This window comes from Anser brachyrhynchus (genome assembly GCF_964034855.1).
Source record: "Anser brachyrhynchus genome assembly, chromosome: 2".
Lineage (NCBI taxonomy): Eukaryota > Metazoa > Chordata > Aves > Anseriformes > Anatidae > Anser > Anser brachyrhynchus.
Window position 1 is genome coordinate 93433778 of NC_137695.1, and position 23596 is coordinate 93457373.

Below are 23596 nucleotides of genomic sequence, written 5' to 3' on the forward strand. Positions count from 1 at the left end.
GGAGTTTGCTCCCGGGGGATGGATGGAGCCCGTGGTAAGGACCCATATCTGGAGCAGTCCTTGATGAGCTCCCTCTGCCCTTCCCACCCAAGCAAGGCACTCGAGCAGTGCTCCCCAACCCAGGCTGAGTGAAACCCCTGATACACAGCACAGAACCACTAAATGAGGCAGATAATATGTATTTTTTTTTTCCCCAGGAGCAAGGGAATAAAACATTCAGCCAGTGCAGAAACACAGAGACAAAAACGCGGAAGTGCTTAATGCTCATCTGTGGAACTATACTTCAAATCCTGCAAGAAGGGCAGTACTTGTGCCTTTACATGTTCATACTAAATCAAAAATTCAAGTCAGAGAAGCCTCAACATTTAGATGAGCCTTTGGCAAAAGTGAGCCTTAGTTCCTCTGAAAGAAGAGACAGTCTAGGAAATACCCACAGAACACCACAAAATTGGCTTCACAAATTCCACAGATAGCAAAGATAGCTATAAAGATTATAACCTACTCATGGTATAATTTGTAGGAAATGAATTCCACTTGTTACCTGCTGGAGGAGAAGCAGCATCTTGCTTCCTTCCATAAAGCAATAGCATTACTTTTATTTTTACAATTTTAGCTTTAGAAAAAAAAGGTTATAGTTACTATAGCACCATCTTTTCTTTCATGTTACTTACAATCAGCAATTTTGATGCTTAATTTTAAAAATCATAAAATTCAGCATCTCAGTCTTGTCTAAAACTATTGCAATGCATTTCTTATTCTTAAAATACAGAAATAACTATACATTCAAAATAAAGACATTATATACATAACATATGGATACTGTGACAAGATTTTAATCACTTCAGACGTATTTGGTGTTTTCCCTTTCAGTTTCAGAAGGTGGGTGAAAGAACACAAGTTGTCCTGCATTCCACACCAAAGAGCAGAACACAATTTGGAGAAGCTTCTAGGCAACATTTTTCATTAACTGATGGTTACAATAGTATTTTGATTTGCCTGTGCTACGCTTATGTACACTAACCCTCTCTGGGAGAGGACTGCAAGTTGGATGTAAGCTACTAGTATGAGCGAATAGCAGGAGGAACAGTTGAGCAGTCTTCTTCATTCAAAGTTTTGTCAATTACAGGTCTGTACTTCAAGGAAACCTAAAACAAAAAAGAATAGAAAAAAAATAAGACAAAACTTGTATCTAAACATGACAACCTAGCTACAGGAATGACTGCGTAACACAGGTAACTGAATGACTTGATTAATGTTAAGCTGTTTTCCCATTATTCATTTCATTCTGTACAAAATGAACAGTTGGTAACCTACAAGAAACACGTTCCACCAAGTTACCACCGGATGAATTTATTAAAACCAACAGTTTTATCAGACACAGTACTGAATAGAATGAATGTTACTGGAAGACTGCTCCCTTGAAAAGGATGTTATCAGCAGCTGTCCTCAAGCATCAGACTCAACTTACCTTCCCAGACTTGACATCCACATACGAAAGGGTGTGCTTTCTCCAGTGCTCTTCAAATGGCTTGCGCTGTTGGCCTTGGAGTGGCTTGGAATAGTCAAACTCATCTATCCGTACCTAGGGAGAAAATTATGTTAATATAGACCAGAAATTGGTATCTGTAAATCACTTTATAACCACTTTATTAGTTTCATTCCAATTACAACTGTAATACATGTCTCATAATAGCCAGCAAACTTTACCTTAACACTGACCGTATCAAAGTTCCAAGTCCTTGTTAAACTTCAGCATTTAAGATAACGTTTTCTTGCAGAGAATGGTTATTCTGCTTTAATAAGGTCATGAATGTATAAACAGGTTTTATTATACTCCTGCTTTGACCTCTCTAATAATTCCAATGCATTCATGGAACTACTCTTCTCTCAAGAACATTACCCATTGTTGCACGCACTGGTCATTTTATATATAATAAATAAACAGAGCAGGGCAGATGAGACCAGCGATAGATACTACATTAGCCTTAACTCCAGACTCTGAAGACTTTCAAGAAATTAAGATGTTTACATAATTCATCCAGGACACACAACAAGCAATGCTATGCCCAGGTCACAGGAAATGCATACCTTATAGTCCTCTCTGGCATGAGCACCCCGGGACTCCTTGCGAGCCTCAGCACCATAGATGGTTTGTAGAGCACAAAGCATCAGGTTTTGCAGTTCCAAGGTCTCCACCAAGTCAGTGTTCCACACAATACCTAGTCAAATATTAAAATACTATGGAAAGTGTTCTACAAACAAATTATTTCTTAATTTACTTCTATCTTAGTGCTGATCCTTAGAATTAAACTGGGGGGGGGAGGGGGGGAACCTGCTAGTTATACAAGGTTCTCCTTCATTAAGTATCTCCAAGGCAGACCCCAAGTTCCTTACAGGAATGTACCTTCATTTTAATTCCTACATTCTAAGCTATCACAACGCTTCTTTTCTTGATGCTTGGTGAGAGGTATCCAAGAAAGCCAGTTTAATTTCAATGTTTGAATAAACGTCTATGAGCATATAGTAGATGGAGAGAAACACACAACCAGAGTGGAGAAAAGGTACATTGGTTGCACTTAACTAACCAAGTCCTTCTAAGACACACCACAAGACGGTAGCTGTATGCAGAGCTATCTGCTCAGCTGAAAAAATAAAGCTGTGTTCAGCCTAAAAACAGTGTCCTACCACCTTTTCACAACTGACTGGCCTTTTCAGAAGATATTTACAAAGTTCCTCTTAGCATTTGAGCAACTTCACATCACATTCTGAGACAACAGTAGCACTTACAGAGTTAATTCTGATTTCAGTGTCTACTTCTTTTAAAGAGTATACAACTAGAAAATGTCTAATAAGATCAAATACTTTGCTGATTACCATGTTTAGGAATTAGGGTTCTATAAAATATTTCTAAAGATTCAAAATGTCCAGGTTTAAAAAAAAAAGGAAAAACAGAAGGTCTAAGGAAAAAAACACTTTTCCCAATGAGCACTGTGACCAAGCTATATTCTTTGCTATCAAATTACCTCTGTCAAATGTCTTTAGATGTGCCAGATCACTATAAATTTGGCTAAGTTTTTCACAGCCTTCTTGTAGTACAGAGCCAGTACGAAATACAGCTGCATGGCTTTGCATTGTCTGCAAAACAGTAAAAAGAAATTAGTGTCATATGCCATATGTGCATAACACCCCGCATAACTTCATTAGCTTCAGCAGAGCTGTTCTGACTTCAGACAGGCCTGCAGCATGAAGAACAAGAAATAACATTCTTCTGTTCACCCCAAACAGAGGAAAACCCATTCTATTATGCAGTATATAACAAAACCACGAAGAGAAGAAAGTAGTGAAACTGAGACAGAGCCTCTATTGCACGCATACAATCTTCTCACAAGTCCTTTTTATTTCTGCAAGGCAAATCCTGAACAGTGTGGTTAGCAAAGCAAGCAATCCACCTCTTTTTGCTCACAGCTTCTCCCCCCCCTTATTGTTGAGGACTTCATCAAGCTTACCTTCTGCATGTTAAGTCGCACTTCTGAAGTTCTTATGGTTCCGTTAGCAAATCTTAATTTGTCAAGATTAGCGACTGATTCTTCACCAGCATCTGGTTTAATGGAGGGAACTGGCTCTCCTATTAAGGAAAAATTCAGTAAGTTTAATAGGTGACTTTCTGGCAGATTCATAAAGTAGTAACTACTGTGACTCAGATTGGAGTAAAACAATTATTTCTTTGTCTGAGATACAGGTTTACTGTAACCTTCCTGAACCCTCACCGAAAGTATCCATAGTACTTAAAAATAAAGTTCTCAGTGAAATATATAAATCGCATTCTTTCCTGTGATAGTTGGCAGGGAATCTAGCCAGTACATCTGGTGAAATTCTGCTGTTAATTACTTAAAAACTGCACTTTGATATAAACTGTTCTAAACTTCTCACTGCCTGTGGCTCCTCACCACTTTCTCTTACGCTTCCCTTGTCTCTTCATCCCCAAACCTCCCACCTTCTCTTGGTCCCATTAAGAGCTCTGTATCTTTTCACCACTACAGGAATCTATGTCGTTGGGCAACAAACATGGCTAAACTAACCAGCCGTGCAGCACCTCAAAAGCATACTTCATCTCTCACGTAGCCTTGCATTCAGACTACTTAAAAACTTTCCCACAACTTCAAACTCAGAGGAACCACAGAAAGACTAGTCTGAGTTTAAATGTTTGCACTAACTGAGAGCAAAAGAGCAGTGGTAGACCTAAACCAATTCCATCACAAACCCCCACTTCATATAATATTTTTTTTCAGTCCAAGCCTGCACAAACAGTCTTATTCATTTGGGCACCTAGCTATGAAAAAACAAAGAACTACTGGAATTCAGTTGCTCTTGCAGTGTAGCTGCCTCTTATGAGTGTTGTTTTTTTTGTTTGCTTTTAAGTTCGGCTTAGCAACTACTGCTGACCCAGATTATTTAAAAAAATAGTATACAGCAGTGATAATCCATTTCTAGTGGACGAGATGTTTCAACTTTCTGTATTTATTTCTTCTATCAGTTGCACTCACGGTACACCTTATAAATCAATAAGGTGGCAACAAAATGCACTATATGAAAGAATTAAGGGTAAAACAAACTACACTGATGTAGAGGATGCAGTGCAGGACATAGGGAAGTCAAGTCTTCATATTCAATATTCTGTTTTGCTGTTTGTGAAAAATCTCAACTGTTTTTGCCAACAGCAAAACTGAGTACTGGTTTTAAGTCAATCAGCTTACAAAGCAAGTCTTAATGACAAGCAGTTGCACAGTTAAGAACCTGCGTATAAAAAGTATAAACACCACTTCCTGCACTTTCTAACAACTAATAGTCTAGGTCTAGTGTTCTTAATTTGAAGTAGGTACTAACAACTCTCTGTTACACGGAAATAAGATCGTAAGTGTAAACATCTGTATAAGAGTGAGACAAACTGTGAGACTTACCAGGCTTGCACGTTTCTGCAATAGTAAGGGCACAAGCACGACCAAAGACCACCAAATCCAGAAGGGAGTTCGCTCCAAGTCTATTTGCACCATGGACAGATGCAGATGCTGCTTCCCCACAGGCATATAGGCCAGGTACCACTTTATCCTCACCATTCACATGTGTAATCACCTAACATTTCAGATAGTCGATTAATACTCTTTTCTTAAACAGTTTTTAAGAATGCAAGCCTCCTTATTTTTCAAATGCCATGTGCAAGTAAGGATGAAACAAAACAATATGAACTTTTCTCCAACCCTAAAACTATAAACACCTTAGTTTTAAAGGGTAAGTAATAAATACAGCTAGCACTAAAACCTAAGATTTCTTTAGTCATATTTAAGAAACAGAACCATATATTACTTCACAATTCTGCAGCAAGTCAGAAAAGCACAGGAAGCAAATCTGATCTGCATGCATTTCCAAGGGAAAATATGCATTAAAAAAAATAAGTAGAATATGCCAAACCAGAAAAAAAATAAATCAGTTGACACCATCAAATTGGCATATAATTAGTATGAGTTGAAGGAGTCTGTTTTAGTGGATTATATGAGGTATAGTGAATTAAATATTGTAACACAGTGCTAGCTTGATCCCTGTTCAACTGTATCTTATCCTCAAACTGATGGCCAGAATTGTTGATAGATGTGTCAGTAACCATAAACTTCACTTTAGAAGTTTCCCAAAGCTCCATCTCCAGATGGACTGGAACATGGTTCTCAAGTTATTCATAAAACCAAACCGGATTGTGTGTTTTAAGTACTCTAACACTGTTATTTAGTTAATGTTATTCAGCGCCTTTACATTTATTTTTGGATAATCGTTTCCTATTACTAGATGAAAAAACTACTAAAAACGATCTGCATTACTTACCTGTCCTTTGTAGTTCGTAGGAATACCTCCCATATTATAATGCACAGTGGGCAGAACAGGAATAGGCTCTTTAGTGACATCAACTCCAGCAAATATCATAGCTGTTTCTGAAATTCCTGGGAGACGAGTTGCCAGCTGCTGTGGTGGTAAATGGTGCAGCTGCAAATACACATGATCTTTTTCAGGGCCACAGCCCCTGTCAAAATAAAAAACAAAAGCATCAACATTGGATCACGCAACAGAAGTTTTTGCAAGTCACTAATTTTTCTAAGCTCATTTGTGATTACCTTTCCAAAAACTAAAATTTAAAATTCATCTTTGATAAAAACACTAACATATTTGAAAAGACTACTGAACGTGGCAGAATTTAAGTGCACTCTTCTCCTCCCAGCTTTCCTTTTACAATAATCCACAGTATTTAAGGCTTTAAACAACCATATCTCCACAGAAAGATGTAAAAATTTATAACTGAGCAACTGTCTCTAGACACAAGGAATTCAAACAGGAAACTCATAACATCTTCTGTTCCCCTCTAGGGGACGTTAGGAAGTAACAAGCTAAATTTTTGCCCGAAATGCAGTGTTCAGCTAACAGTTATTAAAGCTCTATCTCATTAATTATCCAGTGTTGAACAAATGAACTATTGCATTGCATATAATCTAATACAATTAAGCATTCATTCTTGCAGCTTCATTAGAGTATTTAACTAACCTTCCTTCCCGTATCTCTATGGTCATAGAACGAGATACAACATCCCTGGAAGCCAGATCTTTAGCAACAGGTGCGTATCTCTCCATAAATCTTTCACCTTGACTGTTAATTAGAATACCTCCCTCTCCACGACATCCTTCTGTTATAAGGCAGCCAGCCCCGTAGATCCCTGCAAAGGAGGAAAACAACCATCACATGAAACGTACTCAAGCCAAAATTCCTAACCAACACAGCCAGGATTGCAGAAGCAAGGTCTACTTTAAAATAATGCAAATAAGTCACATGGCTAAATTTAATTCTACCCTGATATCAGAGATGAGTACTGTTACTATTTTCAAGCATTCTTCCTGGAAGGTGAGCAACTTCATCTGGAACACCCATGGTATCTAAAATATTACAACGAGAAGAGAACTGCACCCACAAATATGCATGGCAAATTTTACAAAGATTTTGTAGATCTTCACCAATTACTTTGTTCAAGATTTCAAAGTAAACCAGAAATTGTTTATCTCAAGGTCAGTCTGCTCATCTCGTTGCCTCTTCTCCTGTGCTACAGCAGTGCAGGATGGCTTCAAATTGTGTGGAATGTAAAAGCTTACTGAGTACGTCCTTCCTTCTCCAAAGAAAAAGACCATCCATTAGTCTTCAGCATTGGCTCATCATATAAAATAAGAATGCTAACAAACCCATGCACTTGATAATTCCATAACTTTTAACGTAATTACCAGACAATTAAACATCTTTGACTAGAAAAAACTTAGTTGTGTCAAATGAACATCGCATCTCTTCATGATTACTTTTACAATGTTGTATTTGTTAAACTGTTCAAAAAGTTCACCATTTATCACAAGTTAAAACTCAGCATCTATTTAGCTACAAACAAAAAAAAGTAATCTCTTTTAGTCTGTGACCATGCTATCCACAGTTTAGATACGATCCTGTGCTATAAAACATATAATATGGCTAAAATATACAACTTTACTTCAACTACTCAATTTTCACAAAAGATTCTAGTGTGTAACTTCCTAACATTACAATCTATCCTACTGCTCCTGTATCTAATATCAAATATCAGATATACCCTTTAGTATTTTAAACATGAGAAAAAACAAGTTTCAGAGATGAAGCAGTTCCAACTAGGAATTTGTAAAATCTTTTAGTATTGTAAAAGCAACACCTTTATATGTAACTGGTATTATACCAGCTTAGACCTTTCTCATATTGTAATAGCTGTACTCTCAGATTTATATTCTGCAGCAGCTGCAGACAAGTCTGAACATCCGCCAGAAGCATTTAATAAAGTAATGAGATGTTACACAAAAATGCAAACTGACGAGCTCATTCTAAAACCACAAAAAAATCTCTATTAATCATATTAAAAACAATGTTGCAAGTGTTATTTCATAATCTGTAATCATATTCCATACCTGTAGGGTGAAACTGTACAAACTCCAAGTCCTGGCAGGGAAGCCCAGCTCGTGTGACCATAGCAGTGCCATCACCTGTACTAGTATGTGCAGACGTGCAACTGAAGTAAGTGCGGCCATACCCTCTAAAGAACGCAGAGTCAACAAAATCAGCAAGACAAAGCAAAAAAAAGCCAAAAAAAAACCACCATCCAAACATATACTCAACTACACTGCTTGCACAACAGTGGAACTAGGAAAAAGTGTGTTAACAAGCAAAACACCTGGCTTTTGCCAAGTCCTGTAGTAAGTTCAACCAAAACCAAACCAAATTGGTATTGTCCCATTAGACTTAGTTGAAAAATGGCTAGTGACAGAAGGCCCAAAAAAAAGACAACTTCAAAGTAGAATAGTTAGGTTAGTAACAAAAACCCTTTTGCCAGAAAGAAAGTCACTTCAGAACATCCTCTCAATCCAATTCCACTAGGCTCTATTTGAACTATTATGTGCAGTTTTAGCAAAAATAGCTTATAACAATGGCTTCATCAAAATCATCAGTATTCCCCTGATTGGATATGCTTACATTTGAAAAACTTGTCTAAAGCTCACTGTCACTAATAGCAAATTTTTATGCCAGGAAGCTAACAAGTTTGCTTTAATGTTATTGAGCACTGCCAATGCTCCCAGTTTCAGGACAAACTCTCAGAAGAAATATTAACCTATTTACTGTATGTAGCTCAAAGAACTTCAGTATGAAAACAGCCTTGGCTTTCATAAAACCATACTACAACTAGCAAACTTAGTATTTTCTACGCAAGATATTTATCAACATATCTATCCTACTGAAACAGATGGGAAACAATAATCAGAAGTCTAATCCATATAGTATTCTAATACACCTAAAAATTTCTGCAACTACTAATGTAAAGTTACACTGAACATCTAATAATTTCACCTTACAACAGTCAGACTTGCAGTTTTATCACTGATATAATAGGTTCTCAAGAATCTTGAAAAAGGTGATTCCTACAGGAAACTCAAAATACTACAGATGCATACACACCTTGGTAGCACTGCAACAATGTCTGCTTTAAATAGCACACTTTAAAAATCTAAGATGCTGTGGATATACATACATAATGCTCTTACGCATTTCAGCTCCATGTCATTGTCCTAGAATTTGAAGCTAGACCTCATACTAAATTTATACTTGGACACAAAGCTAATAGATGTTTTTTTCTTAAGAAGTGACTGAATTTGTAGTTATATTGTTTTTGATCAAATGGGGGGGGGGGGTAAAAACAATTATATTTTTCAAGTCAACATGTCACCTCCACACAAAGGAGTTGGACACGTGTACAAGACACCCAGCCCTCCAGCTAGCAGCACGCTCAATTTTCCATCTTTTATCATAAACATTACATTACCCGGTGGCAATGACAGTGTTCTTTGCTCTAAAACGATGTATAGAACCATCTTCTATGCAAAGGGCAATAACACCACGACACTCTCCATTTTCCATGAGCAGGTCCAAGGCAAAATATTCAACAAAGTAGCTGGTATCATATCTTAGAGACTGGAGGAAAATAAAATAAAAAAAGGAACTTTAATGATAAAAAAACCATGAACTTAAAACTACTCTTCAGAACTGTCTATACATACAGGCTGCATAAGGATGAAAAAAAAAACAACTAACCTTCCACCGATTCTCAAGGAAGCCAGTTTCCCTAGAAATCTCTATAAACATTTGCTAACAAATCTAACCTAGCTCAAAGAGATACACATAGTTACCAAACCGCTTAATTCTGAGAAGGCATAGCTAGACAGCAAGAGGCATTCTTTCACTCTGGTCTTGGCAACACTTGAGTCAGCCACAGAGCTTGACACATGCACAAGCACGTATCACTAGGTCTGCCTCAGAGAAGCAGAATCCATCTCCAGAAGCCAAGTATATAAACAGAACGAGCAGGCGTCATCAAGCCAAATGTATTCTTTCGTGCCCTCGAGGATCAGATTTGTGTCTGGCAGCACTGATCATTTCTATTGCAGCAACAAGTCTAGTATTAACCTTAAGGGCAGTAATTAGCTAACTACTAAGTAAATGAAAAGCATTAGCTATTAGGTACCTAATTTTAGGTTTTAAGTAGCTTACTGCCACTTAAAAAGAACCAAATCTTTTGTACCCACAGCATCAAATTTTTTAGAGGGGAAAAAAAGGAAAAAAAGATATTTGGGAAGGCTTAGATAAATATTGTCTGAGTCGAGTTAACAGATGCAGTAGTTGTAACAATAAAAACTACTTCAGACCACAAAGCTAACAGTGTATGCTATTTAATATCCACTGCCTTCAGAATAACCACTCTACGCACGATCTTTCAATATATTCCAATTTCCATGTACTCCGGACAAAAAAGCACGCATCACCTAGGTGGCATCCTTCCACAGTGCCTCAAAAAGAAAGGAAATCCAGAATTGGTATCACTTGTTCTCTTAGATTCCTCATTGAGATGCATGCAAGTCATTTTGTTTTTCTTTCTTCCAATGCCAGAAGATACCATTGATTGCAAATAAAAAAAACAAGTTCTACTTCACAGCTTCTTACCCTGCCATACAGAGTATGTAACAGCGAGTGTCCTGTCCGGTCTGCAACACAACAGCATCTGTGAGCCTGTCCTCCTTTTCCAAACTGAAGACTCTGTCCACCAAACGCACGTTGGTAGATTTTTCCTTCTTCTGTTCTACTGAATGGCATCCCGTAATTCTCCAGCTGTTGAACCCAAAGACAAGCATCAGGTATAGTTGTGCATAATAAGCAGGAAGTTACTTTACCACATTCCTAATAAGAAGATCTCTTCGGGAGCTACCCTGTTGTGAATGACATGAGTTGCAATCAGTGCCAGTGAATCTCACCTCTATCACCGCGGCTGGGGCTTGCTCCGTCATGTAGTGTATGGCATCCTGGTCACCCAGCCAGTCGGAGCCTTTCACTGTGTCGTAGAAATGCCACCTCCAGTTATCGTCCTCCATGTTTCCCAGAGCAGCATTGATCCCCCCCTGAAAATGAAAATACATTTTCCTTGGATTGTATCAATCAAGTACAGCTTTATTAGATTTTCGTAGTTTGTATTAGAATTTCATACCATTTATGCCCCTACAAAAAACTGATACAAGCGATACCCGTGCAATTTATCAGTTTCACAATGGCCTGTACCTTATTACGTTTTGTATAACACAATGGCTTACAAAGTTACACAGAACGCAATGAAAAAGAATCGAATAGAAGCTAAACATATATATTTAGTTGAAACAATTTTGGAGGGCTACATAATATTTACAGTGGAAGCGTGGCCCTGGCACATCATGTTCATGTGCATATCCAGATCAGCTCTTACCATGCATATTTGTTTTTACACATTTGTTCTACCTCGTTTCTCACCTGTGCAGCAACAGTATGAGATCTGGTGGGGAACAGCTTTGTAACACATGCTGTATTAAATCCGGCCTCTGACAAACCAAATGCAGCCCGCAGGCCTGCTCCTCCTGCACCCACAACAACTGCATCAAACTCATGGTCCACTACTGGATATTGTGTAGAAATCTAGAAAAAAAAATAAATCAGTCTGTTATGGTCACAACTATTTCAAGCTAAGCCAACCTGATGTAGACACAAGCAATGTATTTCAGCAAGTCAATCCCATTACTTAATTGAACACAACACTCCACCAAAGGCAAGCACCAGACACAACACAGAAAGCTGTCCCTGACAGCATCTCTCTGAAGCACTGACCTGTTAGTTAGGATATAGAAAAGCATGAACATACCGAATCAGAAACCTTCGTAGAAGCATGTTTCTTTCCATAGACTGTGAAGTGAAAGTTGCGTGCAAGAGTCTGGCATGCTGCTGGCCACTGTGGAAAGAAATCAAGACAACTATTGTAAACCAAGTGTTTCCACAAGACAGATTTTCAGCATTCTCAACTACTCCACGTTTATAATTACCACTTACTTTCCACTGATTCACAAATATTGCATCAACATACTTTAAAGTTACTGAAGTTTGGACTTTCCTTCACTCATAACTAGGAAAAACAACAGTTCTGACGGGATGAGGGACAGAGCTACAAGTCACAGACTAACCATCCACTTCACTCTAACCAACCAGTCTCCCAGACCTCTCTGAGGCTGCACTGGCAGAAGTTCGTTTGCAATTCATATCCTGTATTATTCCACTCTTCTTATGCAAGCAAAGATGAAAACAGCATTATGAGAACCACAGGAATTACTGTAAAATACCTGTCTTAGGTCAAAAAATGCTCAGAATTTGATTACAGGTACTTAAGAACAGCGAAGAGTTAAAAAAAAAGTGGGAAAGGCTGTTCCATATCATCACTTCAAAAGCCAGATATATTTTTCTTGCATTCATTCTCTATTAATTAGTGGGCAATTTAAAACAATTTATTCACTTCTGACTGAAGCACAGGGGCACAGTTTTCCCTTTCTGTAGGGTTACTCTCCCTTCCCTGGCATGTTCAAAAACAAAACAAAGGCAGAAAAAACAACACCCGCACCTACCCAGTATCCAGTCCTGGCTTTGATATGTTAAAACAACCAGAGTTTTAGTCTCCACAGTATAAATTAGCAATTTCTTAGAACTTAGCATTCCTTCTCTACACTGTTCAGAAAAATTCATCTAATTGAGCATGTGTGATTGATTAGAACAGCAAGACAGTCACAGCAGTGACCCGCACTGTGATATCATCACTTCTCTGTTTGAAATACCACTCTGTTGCATTTTTTGATTGTATTTGCCTTTTCCAGCAACTGTTATAGCCATGGTTTAATCACCCTACAACATGCTAACACGCTGGGCTTCTCTGGAACTTCCCAATAACCATCTCTTCCCCACCCCTGAAGTGAACTACATTACCCCTTCCTTGACCTAGTTTTATCATCTCTCGTAGTTTCTTCAAATTATCTTCTTGCCTAACAGTGAATCTGACGTGTCATCATACTTGCTAACACACTTCTGTGGTTTTTTTTTGTTTCTTTGTTTTTTTTTTTTTGTTTGTTTTTTTTAAACAACCAAGACATTTAGGTAAGATCATTACATAAGATCAGTATTAAAACTATTCCTAAGGAATTCTGCTAGCACCCCCTTTTCAGCAGTGATTCCCCTCCCTTCTCCCTTGCTCTGTTATCACACTTTGGGGCAATTGCACGTCCATCTTACTTCCCATATTAAGTCACCTTCATTAACACTGCACGAACAGAATCGGACTAAGCAATCTGCTGGCAGCCAGATGAAACAGAAGCACCAGATGTAATTTATCTGCAAGACAACTCACCCAACAATCTCGTATCAAGCTAAAACAGGGTGTCCTCCATACAGAGAAAGTGCTTCCCAAGGCCTGACATCAGCTGAGGTTTAGACTAGCAGAACTCCAACTGACATGATGGGCTACACCGCACACTTCAGATTTCGCAGCCGTGCATTCTCTAGAATATACTACTGCTGCTGGTTTCCGAAATGTCCCAATAGCAGTGCAGCTCTTGTTACTGCAATAAATTATTTCTTGAGGGTGAACAACATACTAGGTTACTGCACACAGCAAAGCAAATCTTTGCTGTGTGTAAAGACAGCATGCAAACAACGGGTTTGCACATGCTTACTGTCATCTAGAGAAAGTATAAACTGTGGTTATGCCCTAAAGCACAGAAAGAAGTTGACCTGTTTTTTCCAGAGTAAACAAAGTAAACAGCCTGCTACAATGTCCAGTGAGAATTTTGCCACAATGCTTTGCACTTCATTTCCTTTTTTAAAGAAAAATGTCTGTTTTCTGAAGTTGCTATACCACACTTCCATGGTCCTATTGGTTAAGTTATGACAGATTTTTTTCATCAGAGGATTCTAGAAACATATAAAAAAAAAAGAAAATTAAGACTACACAATTCTAGCAGACTGCTTTCTATCTCTTGGCTTCTGCTCAGAAGAAGCTTTCAGAACTGTTCTTCCCATCCACGTACGCTTTTCTGTTAAATCTACACACAAAAATTGCTGCTGTAAGTCCTCCTCAACATGATTATGAAAAGAACTCCATAGAGCAGAAAAAGATTTTGCTCTAAACGCGGATATTGACTGCACTGCCCCTGAATTGTTATGCTACCTAGCACACTGCGGGCCTTACCAGACGAAAGGTCCCATCAGGGCCACTTTACTGCCTTTTAAAGAAATAAAGTGACTCTCCCAGCCGTTCTGTCTAAGACAGGGACAGCTACAGCTGTGCCTACCGCACCCTTTTCTGTGTTTCTCTTCAGGGAGAGCGCCCAGCAGCAGGACTGCGATCTTTGCTCGGCCCTGCCCTCCCCCTGCCCCAACGGCTCCCGGCCCTCACAGACCCCTCGGGACAGCCCCGTGAGCCGCTCACGAGGCGCCCCCCGTGCACAACGCCCGGCCGGCTCTCAGCCAGGCGCTGGGGGTCGCAACCGAGCAGCTCCCCCGGCAAGGACGGCCCCGGCCCCGGTGCTGACCCGCCAAGGTCACGGGGCCGCCTGCGGGCAGGGAGGGCAGGGAGGGCCGGGTCAGGGCCCGGACTCACCGGCCGCAGCCACCGCCTCGCGCAGCCCCGCGCCGCCACCACCGCCGCCGCCATTTCGCAAGGAGCCGCGGGAGCGAACAGGGCGCATGCGCGGGGCCGCCGCTACCGGCGCCGTTATCCGGAGAGGCCCCGGAGGGAGAAACCAAGTGGGGGGGGGGAGAGGGGTGTCGGCGGCTACGCGAGTGCGGAGTCACCCCAAACCTTCCTCCCCACACACACAACGACAGCGGGCAGGGACGCGGCCAGGCTCCCGCCAGCGCTCAGCGCTGGAGCGAGTAATTTCGCTGCTCCCCCACTCGCCCCCCCCCCCGTGCTTCTAATGGAACAGCCGAGAGGGGCGGGGCTGGCAGCTCAGGGGCAGCGGCGGCTTCCCCGGGCGCTGCGCCGGCGGCGGCCCGAAGGCTTCCGAGGACACCCGAAGGGGTCCGAAGACACCCGAAGGCACCCCGAGGGTACCCCGAAGGGGCCCGAAGCCACCCGAAGGCACCCCGAGGGCACTCCGAAGGTCCCCGAAGGCGCCCGAAGGCACCCGAAGTGTCCCGAGGGCGCTGAGGCGTCCGTTTGGCGCTGCCGAGCTCCCCGCCTCAGGGCCCGGCCTCGCCTGCCCCGGCGGGCCCGGTGCGGGCAGCCAGCAGGGCGCCCCCATGAACAACCTGAACGAGCCCCCCGGCTGGAACATCCTGCCCAACCGCAGAGAGCCCGGCGAGGAGGGCGGCCGGTGGAACTATGCCCTGCTGGTGCCCATGCTGGGCCTGGCGGCCTTCCGTGAGTAGCGCCAGGCCCCCTGCAGGCACCTGGCCTCCGTGAGGCCTCCGAGGAGGTCTGAGCTGGCTGGGAAGGGGGGAGGAAAAAGCACTTTTATCACTAAGTTACTTCTGCAGGGACTATATTAATTATCCATACCCATTTTGCAGATTTCTCTAATCCCCTTTATATGTTTTAGGTTGGATCTGGACCAGAGAGTGTCAGAAGGAAATAGAAAAGGAAAAAAACGAGTATTACAGAAAACATTCGTCTCTACAGAAAGACCTGGAAGCCAAATACCGGGATACGATCACGGAAAGTCGTCGCGCGGTTGCTCACTTGGAGCTGGAGCTTGAAAAGGAGCGCAACAGGACCCTGAGCTACCGTGAAGCACTCGTGTCCCAGAGTCGCAAGCTAGTAGAAGAGAGGAGAAGCCTAGAACAGGAGCAGGAGAAGTTGGAGAGGGAGAAACAAGTTCTTCTGCACTCAGGAGCAGCGGGTAACTTGTACCAAAGTTGCCTGGCAAAGGAAGAAGAATGGCAAAAGAGAGCCAATGTTTTACTAAAAGAATTTGAAGATGGACTTAAAGAAAGACAGGAGATCTACTGCAGTCTTGTGGTACCCAGAAGCCAGAGACTAGAAATAGAGAAAAATTTGCTAGTTAAAGCGGCAACTGATCCTGTTGCTATGGCTCTACATATGGAAAGTGGCTTAAAAGATATCTTCAAACATGATAACTACTGTGGCAATCTGCTGAACAGAAGCAGAAGTCAAAATGGAAGACTTATGTGGTTGTATTTGAGATACTGGGAACTAGCTATTGAACTACAGAAGTTCAAGAGGGTAGAAAAAGCAATGTTAGGAAAACGATAGGGGGAGTAATGGTGTTTCATGTGGTCTGCTGTGAAGAGTAGGGACAATCACAGTTGTAGTCTGAAGCTGTCACATTTTCTTTCTGTGTTTCCATTTCTACTCTTCACTGCATTTGTATTTGCATGGGACGTGCAGTGTTGGTGCCTTTCCTTTCACTAACAGCAGATACTCCAGCAAGCTATGCATGCTCTAAAACTCTGTGTTTGTATTGCAGACTGCAGTGTACTCCAGAGAAATGCAAGCTTCCATAGGGATCAGAAGGAGCTAAACAGAAGTCACTTTAGAGTAATTTACCAAGTTGAAGGTTGTGCTCTATCAACAGAAAAGTGAGATTTGTCTCCACTGTGTGGGCAGCACACTGTGCTCCTTATGCATGCATTGCGTGCTGCCTCAACGCTGTCTTTTTTAAGCAAGACTGATTTTGAGCCAGATCTTTGGAAGAGACCATGATTGAGCAAGATGCTTGTCACATAAATCTTAGGCGTATATACACACATTTATACAAATATATGTGTATGCATATGTATCTGTGTGTATGTATATATATCAGAAATGTATGTATCAGTACTCAGAGGGGGAATAGTGTGATCGTGCTTCTGGTTGATCAGTCTTGTATTGTCTTCCAGGCTTAAAATACAAATAGGACTTTATGGACGAAACATCCAAAAGATGCTACTTAAAATAACATTTAAACAGATTGAGGAGAGCCTCACTGGAGTTAGGGAGACGTGTTTGAATACTAAAATAATATATAAACTTGAAGTTGTATCCTCATAATACAGTAGAAATGTTGACAATGCTTACGTTTTTCTCTCAGTTAAGGTTTCAGTGATAACCTAACAGTGTGCCTCTATTATGCACATCACCGTGCTGCTGCCTCTGCATCCCAGTGCACTTAGGGTACGTGTTCAGCTTCCAGGAACCTCCGTAGTCACCGCGCCTGGCTCTGTTGCTCGTTCAGGCTCTGATTGTTGTGCTCAGAAGGGTGGCAGCCACCCTTCTTCCCTGACTGCCTCTGTTCTCCCAGACCTGAAGTACACTTTTCCACAACTCTGACATTTTGAGCTTACAGTTCACCCCTTCACATACCCATGACTGTGGAAATCCTACAGATGTGCAAGTTCTGTAAAGACTCACGAAGCAGAGCTTTTTACTTTAATTACCACAATAAACATATCTAGATATAAAAAATAAATACCCCAGTGGGTTTCCATGCGTGAAATCCCTTAAATCTTTGGCTCCTTGAAGAGCATAGGAACTACCTTCAGTTTCAGAAGTGCCATGTGTTTTGGAGTGGAAGTCTTTTTTCCTTCTCCTTTCTAATCCAGCCTTAGACCCCAAAGGGACAATTGTTACCCTTTTGTTTATAATGTCGGTCTTTGTTACTTGACTTCAATCAGTGTTGGTAGGTTGTCATTCTTTAGTTAGCATTTCTTTATTAACTGAGAGATAGACTTGCCAAACATGTTTGCTCTAGGCCATCAGCTATCGCATGGCCCAGAAACAATCCAGCTCAGTGGATGCCCATCCAAGTTTAACAGAGAACGAGCAGATGTGGAGCTTTCTCTTATTATTGCCTCTCAGTTTCATTTCCGTCAGGAAACAGAATACAACTCATTTGAAGTAGTGTATAGAACCTAATGCAGTTCCTCAGCAAAAATATCTAACGTGAAACAAAATTCTTGAACATGTTTGTTTCCCAAACACTCAGTTTTTAATCTGTTACTTTGCTCACCTTGTTGGTGCCAATTGTGATGTATTGATTTATTAACCTCTTATGGACTGGTTTTATTTTTAAATAAAGTTTGAGTGGACAAACATGGAGGGAAAAAGAGAAACCATCGCAGACACCAGAAAGGCCAAATGTTATCTGGTTGCCAAGCTCATGCAGGTTCAGCCATGAGAATGTGATTGAGTTAGCGCTCATGTGACAACCTCAGCCACGCTGCTGTAGCTGGCCATATCCACGTGCCCTAATTGCCCAGTAGAACAAATAATTCAGAACAACTTAACTCGTGTGCTGTTCCTTCAGGATGTGGAAAGTGTCTGCCCACCCAGCTGTAGTGCATTTCGTATGTCGGTGCAAGCAGTTACAGCAACTCAGCGGAACAGCTGTAGACAGCGAATCAATGCCAATATATTCAAGACTCATGCCTCGGCCTTGTGCATCTTCACTCGTTCTTAATACTAAATGAAGAAACATTTTATGCTCTTTTCAGTTTTTCATAGTTTATGTCCCTGACATCAAAATATTTAAAGAAAACATAATCGGGAAGTAAAATACTTTTCAGTATAAATAAATGATTGGAAGCATCACATACTTGATTGTATGTGGTTGGATGCAAAGGAATAAATACAATATTCACTTCTTTAGAAGTGCCAGCTATTTGCACAGCTGATTGTTGAACTATTGTTCACGGACACTTTGCAGATCAGTGTATTGAGATCAAGGAGTTTTTCTGAGGAGGATTTTTGAGAGCATGAAACTGGTTTAGAAACACCAGTCCTATTAGTTTCTACCAAAACTCCTGTTTCTTAGTGTGTTACGTATTTTTGAAATAGTCCTCTTTAGTAAGTTATTATATTGAAAGTTCTATTATGAGCTTGATTTTGCCCGACAGCCATTGTTCTGGATTACTGATTTGTTTGAAAATGTCTGTGTGTATGTAGAGTGAAGGAATAATTTGTTTTCAAAATATTTAATGAAGGGTTTTGTTGGTTAGTGTTGGTTTTTTGTTTTGTTTTGTTTGTTTTGTTTTGTTATGAAAATACAAACTCACCTGTTAAACAAACAACAAAAATAATAAAAACCCTTACATCTCTCTGCACTGTTTTGTTACTTGGGCAAGGTGGGTGGGAGGAATGGAATTTTACACCAACTTCCTAAGCACACGGGTATTTCCTTCAATTTGGTATGTAGGGCACTCTACCTTCCTCCCGAATCCTTCACACGCCTTGTTTTGCCTGTCAGCTCCTTTTTGTTTCCCCGTACAAATGTCCAAAAGTTTCTGCTGCCTGTAAAGAACTACAAGCATGCTACTCTAGGACTGTTCAGAGCCTGGGATTCCCTGTTCCCCTTTAAAAAAAAAAAAATCTCTTTTGATTACAATCCTTCGCATTTACCCACCCTCATCCTTGTGAAATACTAGGAATGAAGAAAAGAGGGCAGCTTGTTATCAAACCAAGAATAAAAGCTGGTATTAGATTTGTTATCACCTCAGATTAAAATTCCTTGTTCAAATCTTGAGTTTTGGGGTTCTTTTGATGCATATATTCTTTAGGTGGTTCTCACATTTGTGGCTCACAGCCTCTAAGTAATACCCTGGTTGGAAGAAATGTCTCTGAAATCGAGGTCTGCGGGCTCTTTTTGAAAAAGAAAATATGCTTGGGGGCTGTGATGGTGGTTCTGGCTTTGGTGGATGGGTCCCCAGGTGCCTGCCTCACACGTGTCAGAAAAGGGAACATCCCTCGAGGACTCTTCAGTGTCTTCACTTCTTGGATTTCCCCAAGAAGTTCCTGGGGAAAGATTAAGGAATTGGGCAAGCCATGCGTAATTTTTAATAGTCAATGAAAACTATTCCTGCCTATGCACGAATGAGTACATAGAACTGTCTTTTTTTTTTCAGTTAAGATTTCTTTAATAGTTAAGATGTGATTCCTGTATAGTTAGATAAGATAGTAAGTTATAGTAAGATATAAGTTATAGTTAGATAGTAAGTTACAGTTAGATAAGTAAGTTATAGTTAGATAGTAAGTTATAGTTATATAGTTATATAGTTATATATAGTTATATAGTTATAGTTATAGTCATAGTTAGATATAAATTATAGTTAGATAGTAAGTTACAGTTAGATAAGTAAGTTATAGTTAGATAGTAAGTTATAGTTATAGTTATATAGTTATATAGTTATATAGTTATATATAGTTATATAGTTATAGTTATAGTTAGATAGTAAGTTATAGTTAGATAGTAAGTTATAGTAAGATAAGCAGCATAAACTGAACATGCAGACATGATAGCGGTCATGCAGGTTCGCAGGCCAGCTGGATTGTAAGAATTCACCAGAAAAAGTCTGGGAAGTCTTAGTCCATCTAGCTGAAGGTGCCATTGCAGGAATGTTTGCAACATCAGCATCCAGACAGCAACCTACTACCTTGGTTAAGACATCAAATTTCCCACCTGAGCATTTCTCTTTGCAAAAGATCCCAATAAAACAAGAGGCATTCTGTCCGTGAATCTGTGTGATGGTGTATTTTATCTGTAAAGTTTAAGTGGGAGAATGAGAAACCGTTTCTCAGTAAAGGGGAGTTTCAAAGTCTTGGAAAAGATGACAAACTGGCCTTTGAAACTCTGTAACACCTGAACACATTTTGAAGATAAAAGAAACGAATAAAACCTCAGCCCATGACCTAGTCCAAATAAGTTTAAAAGCCCTTCTACAGGCAGACCCTCAAAGGACTGCTGTTAGCAGAACCCTAACTTATGGACATACTGGATAGCATCAAGGAACACTGAACTGTTGTGATACTGAAATCAGCTTACCTGGCAAAACTGAGGCTGATCGCAACCTGATCAATCATCTTAATACTCTTTCCATGGGTTCTAACCGCCGAGGTAATGAAAGCTTGGCCTATTTGTAGGTGACGAAGACGCCTTATAGCTGTACCTGTACGCTCCGAGAATGTAAAATCACTGCAAATTACCAGTCAATAAACAATACACAATTGTCATTCACAACTCTGAAGACTTCCACAATGCCAAGGCTCACATAGCTGGTGAACCTTGCGGATGTGAAGGGTGCAAGGGCTGGACCTTAGCATTAGAAGGAAGGGCTGCTAAAGAATGGTCACCTTTTGGCATGTACATGTGATAGTCTGCTGCACTAATTGTGGAGATGTACAGGTCGCCTGAGTCGCAAGCTTTATTGCAAATGGACAAGAGCAGTCATAGCATGTAGCCCTACTCACAAGGTACCACTATGTGAGAAATTACTATGTAAGGAGTTGTACAAAGTGACTAATTACAGACAAATTATGGATAGCCACTAGACAAAGCAAAAAGACAAAACATTGCTGGTAAAGTAGCCCTGGAAGTGCTAGCTGCATGATGTACTACTAATGGGAACAGCCAAAACCGTGACAGTAAATGTTATCTACGAAAACAGAGCCCTAGGAAGAGGCTATTTCTTCACTCTTCTCTTTACAACTGCTCCTGCAGGTTTGCATTTTTTAGACACCTCACTTCCAAACTTAATTTACGCAGTACAAACAAAATCCTTAGTGGTTTGGTTTCATATTATTGAACACTACTCCCCCTTGTGGTTAATCGCTCTTCTTGCCAGCAGCCTAAGCAGCACGGTTCTGTTTTTGTGATTGGATCATAATAATAATAATAATAAGACAGACAAAAAGTAACGTGCTTTTCGGCGACCAAGAGAGAATGAACCTATCTGCAGCAAACTGAGCCTTGTGGTAGACCTCTATGTAGAGATAGCGTGCAGGACTGGGACGTAGTTCAGCAACATATTAGCATCTCATTATATACCACAGCACTGGAAAAGGAAACAGTAGCAAACTTAATTAAAGAACACTGTTCATTGCTTAATGAACATAGCAAGTAACAACCTCCAACCATAAAACATGTTGTGTTGCTTGCTAGAGGAGAGATGCACTGATGCCCAGTGTCAACAAGAAGAGCAAAACAAAGAAGGATAATGATGGTGGAACTGACTTTACTCCAGTGAAATATTTATATACAAAGCTGAAGCCAGTGTCACACAAACTACAAGTCTATACAAAATAAATATCATGCCTATTTGTAGAAGAGAGAAAGGAGAGAAGTGCTACACGGGAAACAGCGACAGGTCTGTTCTGAGTGAACTATAGCAGACATGATGTTCACAGCTTGTTCCATTTAATTCTTCTGTGGCTATTGTGTTACTTCCACAATAAACATGGCAACTTTTAGGCATGTCAGATTACTGAAGGAAGTTCCCTGACACCACAAAAGCATTCCTGAATGGGTTGTTCCTGGAAGTCATTGTATATGGCACCCTACCTCTGTTGCATTCCCAACAGACTAAAACAGAGTACAGTAACAGCTCAGTGCTGTCCTGTTTCTCCTCTGTGGTAACACAAAATGACTTCTTTCCATCCAGAAAAGTTCGCAATAACATAGGAAGAGATTTAGCCTCCGAAGTTTATTGGGCTTCTGCAAAGCCTTCAAGGTATTCCTACTTGAACTGCTGTGGCACTGATGATGGCAGCCTGGCAGCACCCACAGAGGAAATAAATCATGCCAGCTGAGGAGCTGTGCCTTTTGGCTATTTATCGGGTAGAGTTAGAGAACAACCGAGCATAAAACCTAGACCAAGTTAAAGATCTGCAAAATATTTCTTGATGTGGTAGAATCTATAACCACTTGCTGTTGAATATTAGCCCTAAAACTAAATGACTGAAATATTTCGTCTGCGTATCTACCGTACCGGTGGGATCATTAGAGTCCCCTGGGCTGCAGATTTTGAGTATCCTCCTGAACATGGGGCTCAGTGCTCCTTCTTTGTGTAGCTGTTCAAGGATTTTGCCCATTGGTAACTCACAAAAGGATTTCTTGTTTTCTCTGTGTATTTTAAGAGAAGGTCCAAGCAGACTATCAGAGACAGCTTTTTGTTTGAACAATGTTCATCTTCACTTTCATTACATCTTCCCCACTTCACTCTTCCACATAAGAATCCTGTGCTTTAGGCACCCTGCTGGACAGTTACCACTCTCTTTACATTTCCATCTTTTCCTGTTTGAGGCTCACCACACAACCTTTGCTTTGCACAATCCTCTTCTTCATCACCCTCAGTATGTCAGTCAGGCTGCTTTTAGCCTCAGGTGATAGCAGCAGGAGGAACAGGAGGAGTGTATACTAAACCACTGTACCTTGGCTTTCATTTCAGATGCTTGCCACCACAGGATTACCTAGATGTGGAGAGAAGCACTTCGGAGATGATGTTTCTCCAGTTTGAGGGCTGCTCTGCAGGACAGGCATGATGTTGCTCTAAAAGGAAGACAGCAATTATGACAAGAGCATGTTCAAAGGAGGTGAGACAGTGTCAGTGGGGTCTTGGGAGAAATTTTGCTGCTGGTAGTCTCTTTCCTGAAGCCTGCCAGTGACATTTTCGAGAGACTTCTCAACTGTTTATGAATGAAGGCATTTTGAAAGAGGGAACTAAAAACATATTACTAACATCAGGTAGTCTACAGAGTAGCTCTGGATCTCCAAAGCACCAGAAATTCTCAGTAAAAACAGCTGCAAAAATGTTACCACATAGGTTAAATTAACATCGCTTTCTCAGCTTTATTCTTCAAAAATTGTTGAATTCTTAGCAGAAAGTTAAAATAAATCCA

General features: G+C 40.6%; 2 protein-coding genes across 2 annotated transcripts; one reads left to right on the top strand and one right to left on the bottom strand.

The window, feature by feature from the left end:
* Positions 1-163: 163 nt before the first annotated feature.
* Positions 164-14716, bottom strand: SDHA (succinate dehydrogenase complex flavoprotein subunit A). Its single transcript, XM_080583056.1, has 15 exons — positions 14585-14716; positions 11810-11896; positions 11425-11586; positions 10899-11042; positions 10591-10755; positions 9416-9564; positions 8010-8134; positions 6583-6751; positions 5872-6067; positions 4959-5130; positions 3507-3625; positions 3024-3135; positions 2089-2219; positions 1469-1582; positions 164-1145 (listed from the first exon to the last, which is right to left on the bottom strand). The coding sequence occupies exons 1-15, from the start codon at positions 14636-14638 to the stop codon at positions 1059-1061; spliced, it is 1986 nt and encodes a 661-aa protein (XP_080439182.1). The 5' UTR covers positions 14639-14716; the 3' UTR covers positions 164-1058.
* Positions 14717-15012: 296 nt separating this feature from the next.
* On the top strand, positions 15013-19025 carry CCDC127 (coiled-coil domain containing 127). Its single transcript, XM_080583082.1, has 2 exons — positions 15013-15349; positions 15528-19025. Exons 1-2 carry the CDS (start codon positions 15229-15231, stop codon positions 16199-16201), a joined length of 795 nt encoding a protein of 264 aa, XP_080439208.1. The 5' UTR covers positions 15013-15228; the 3' UTR covers positions 16202-19025.
* Positions 19026-23596: the final 4571 nt, after the last annotated feature.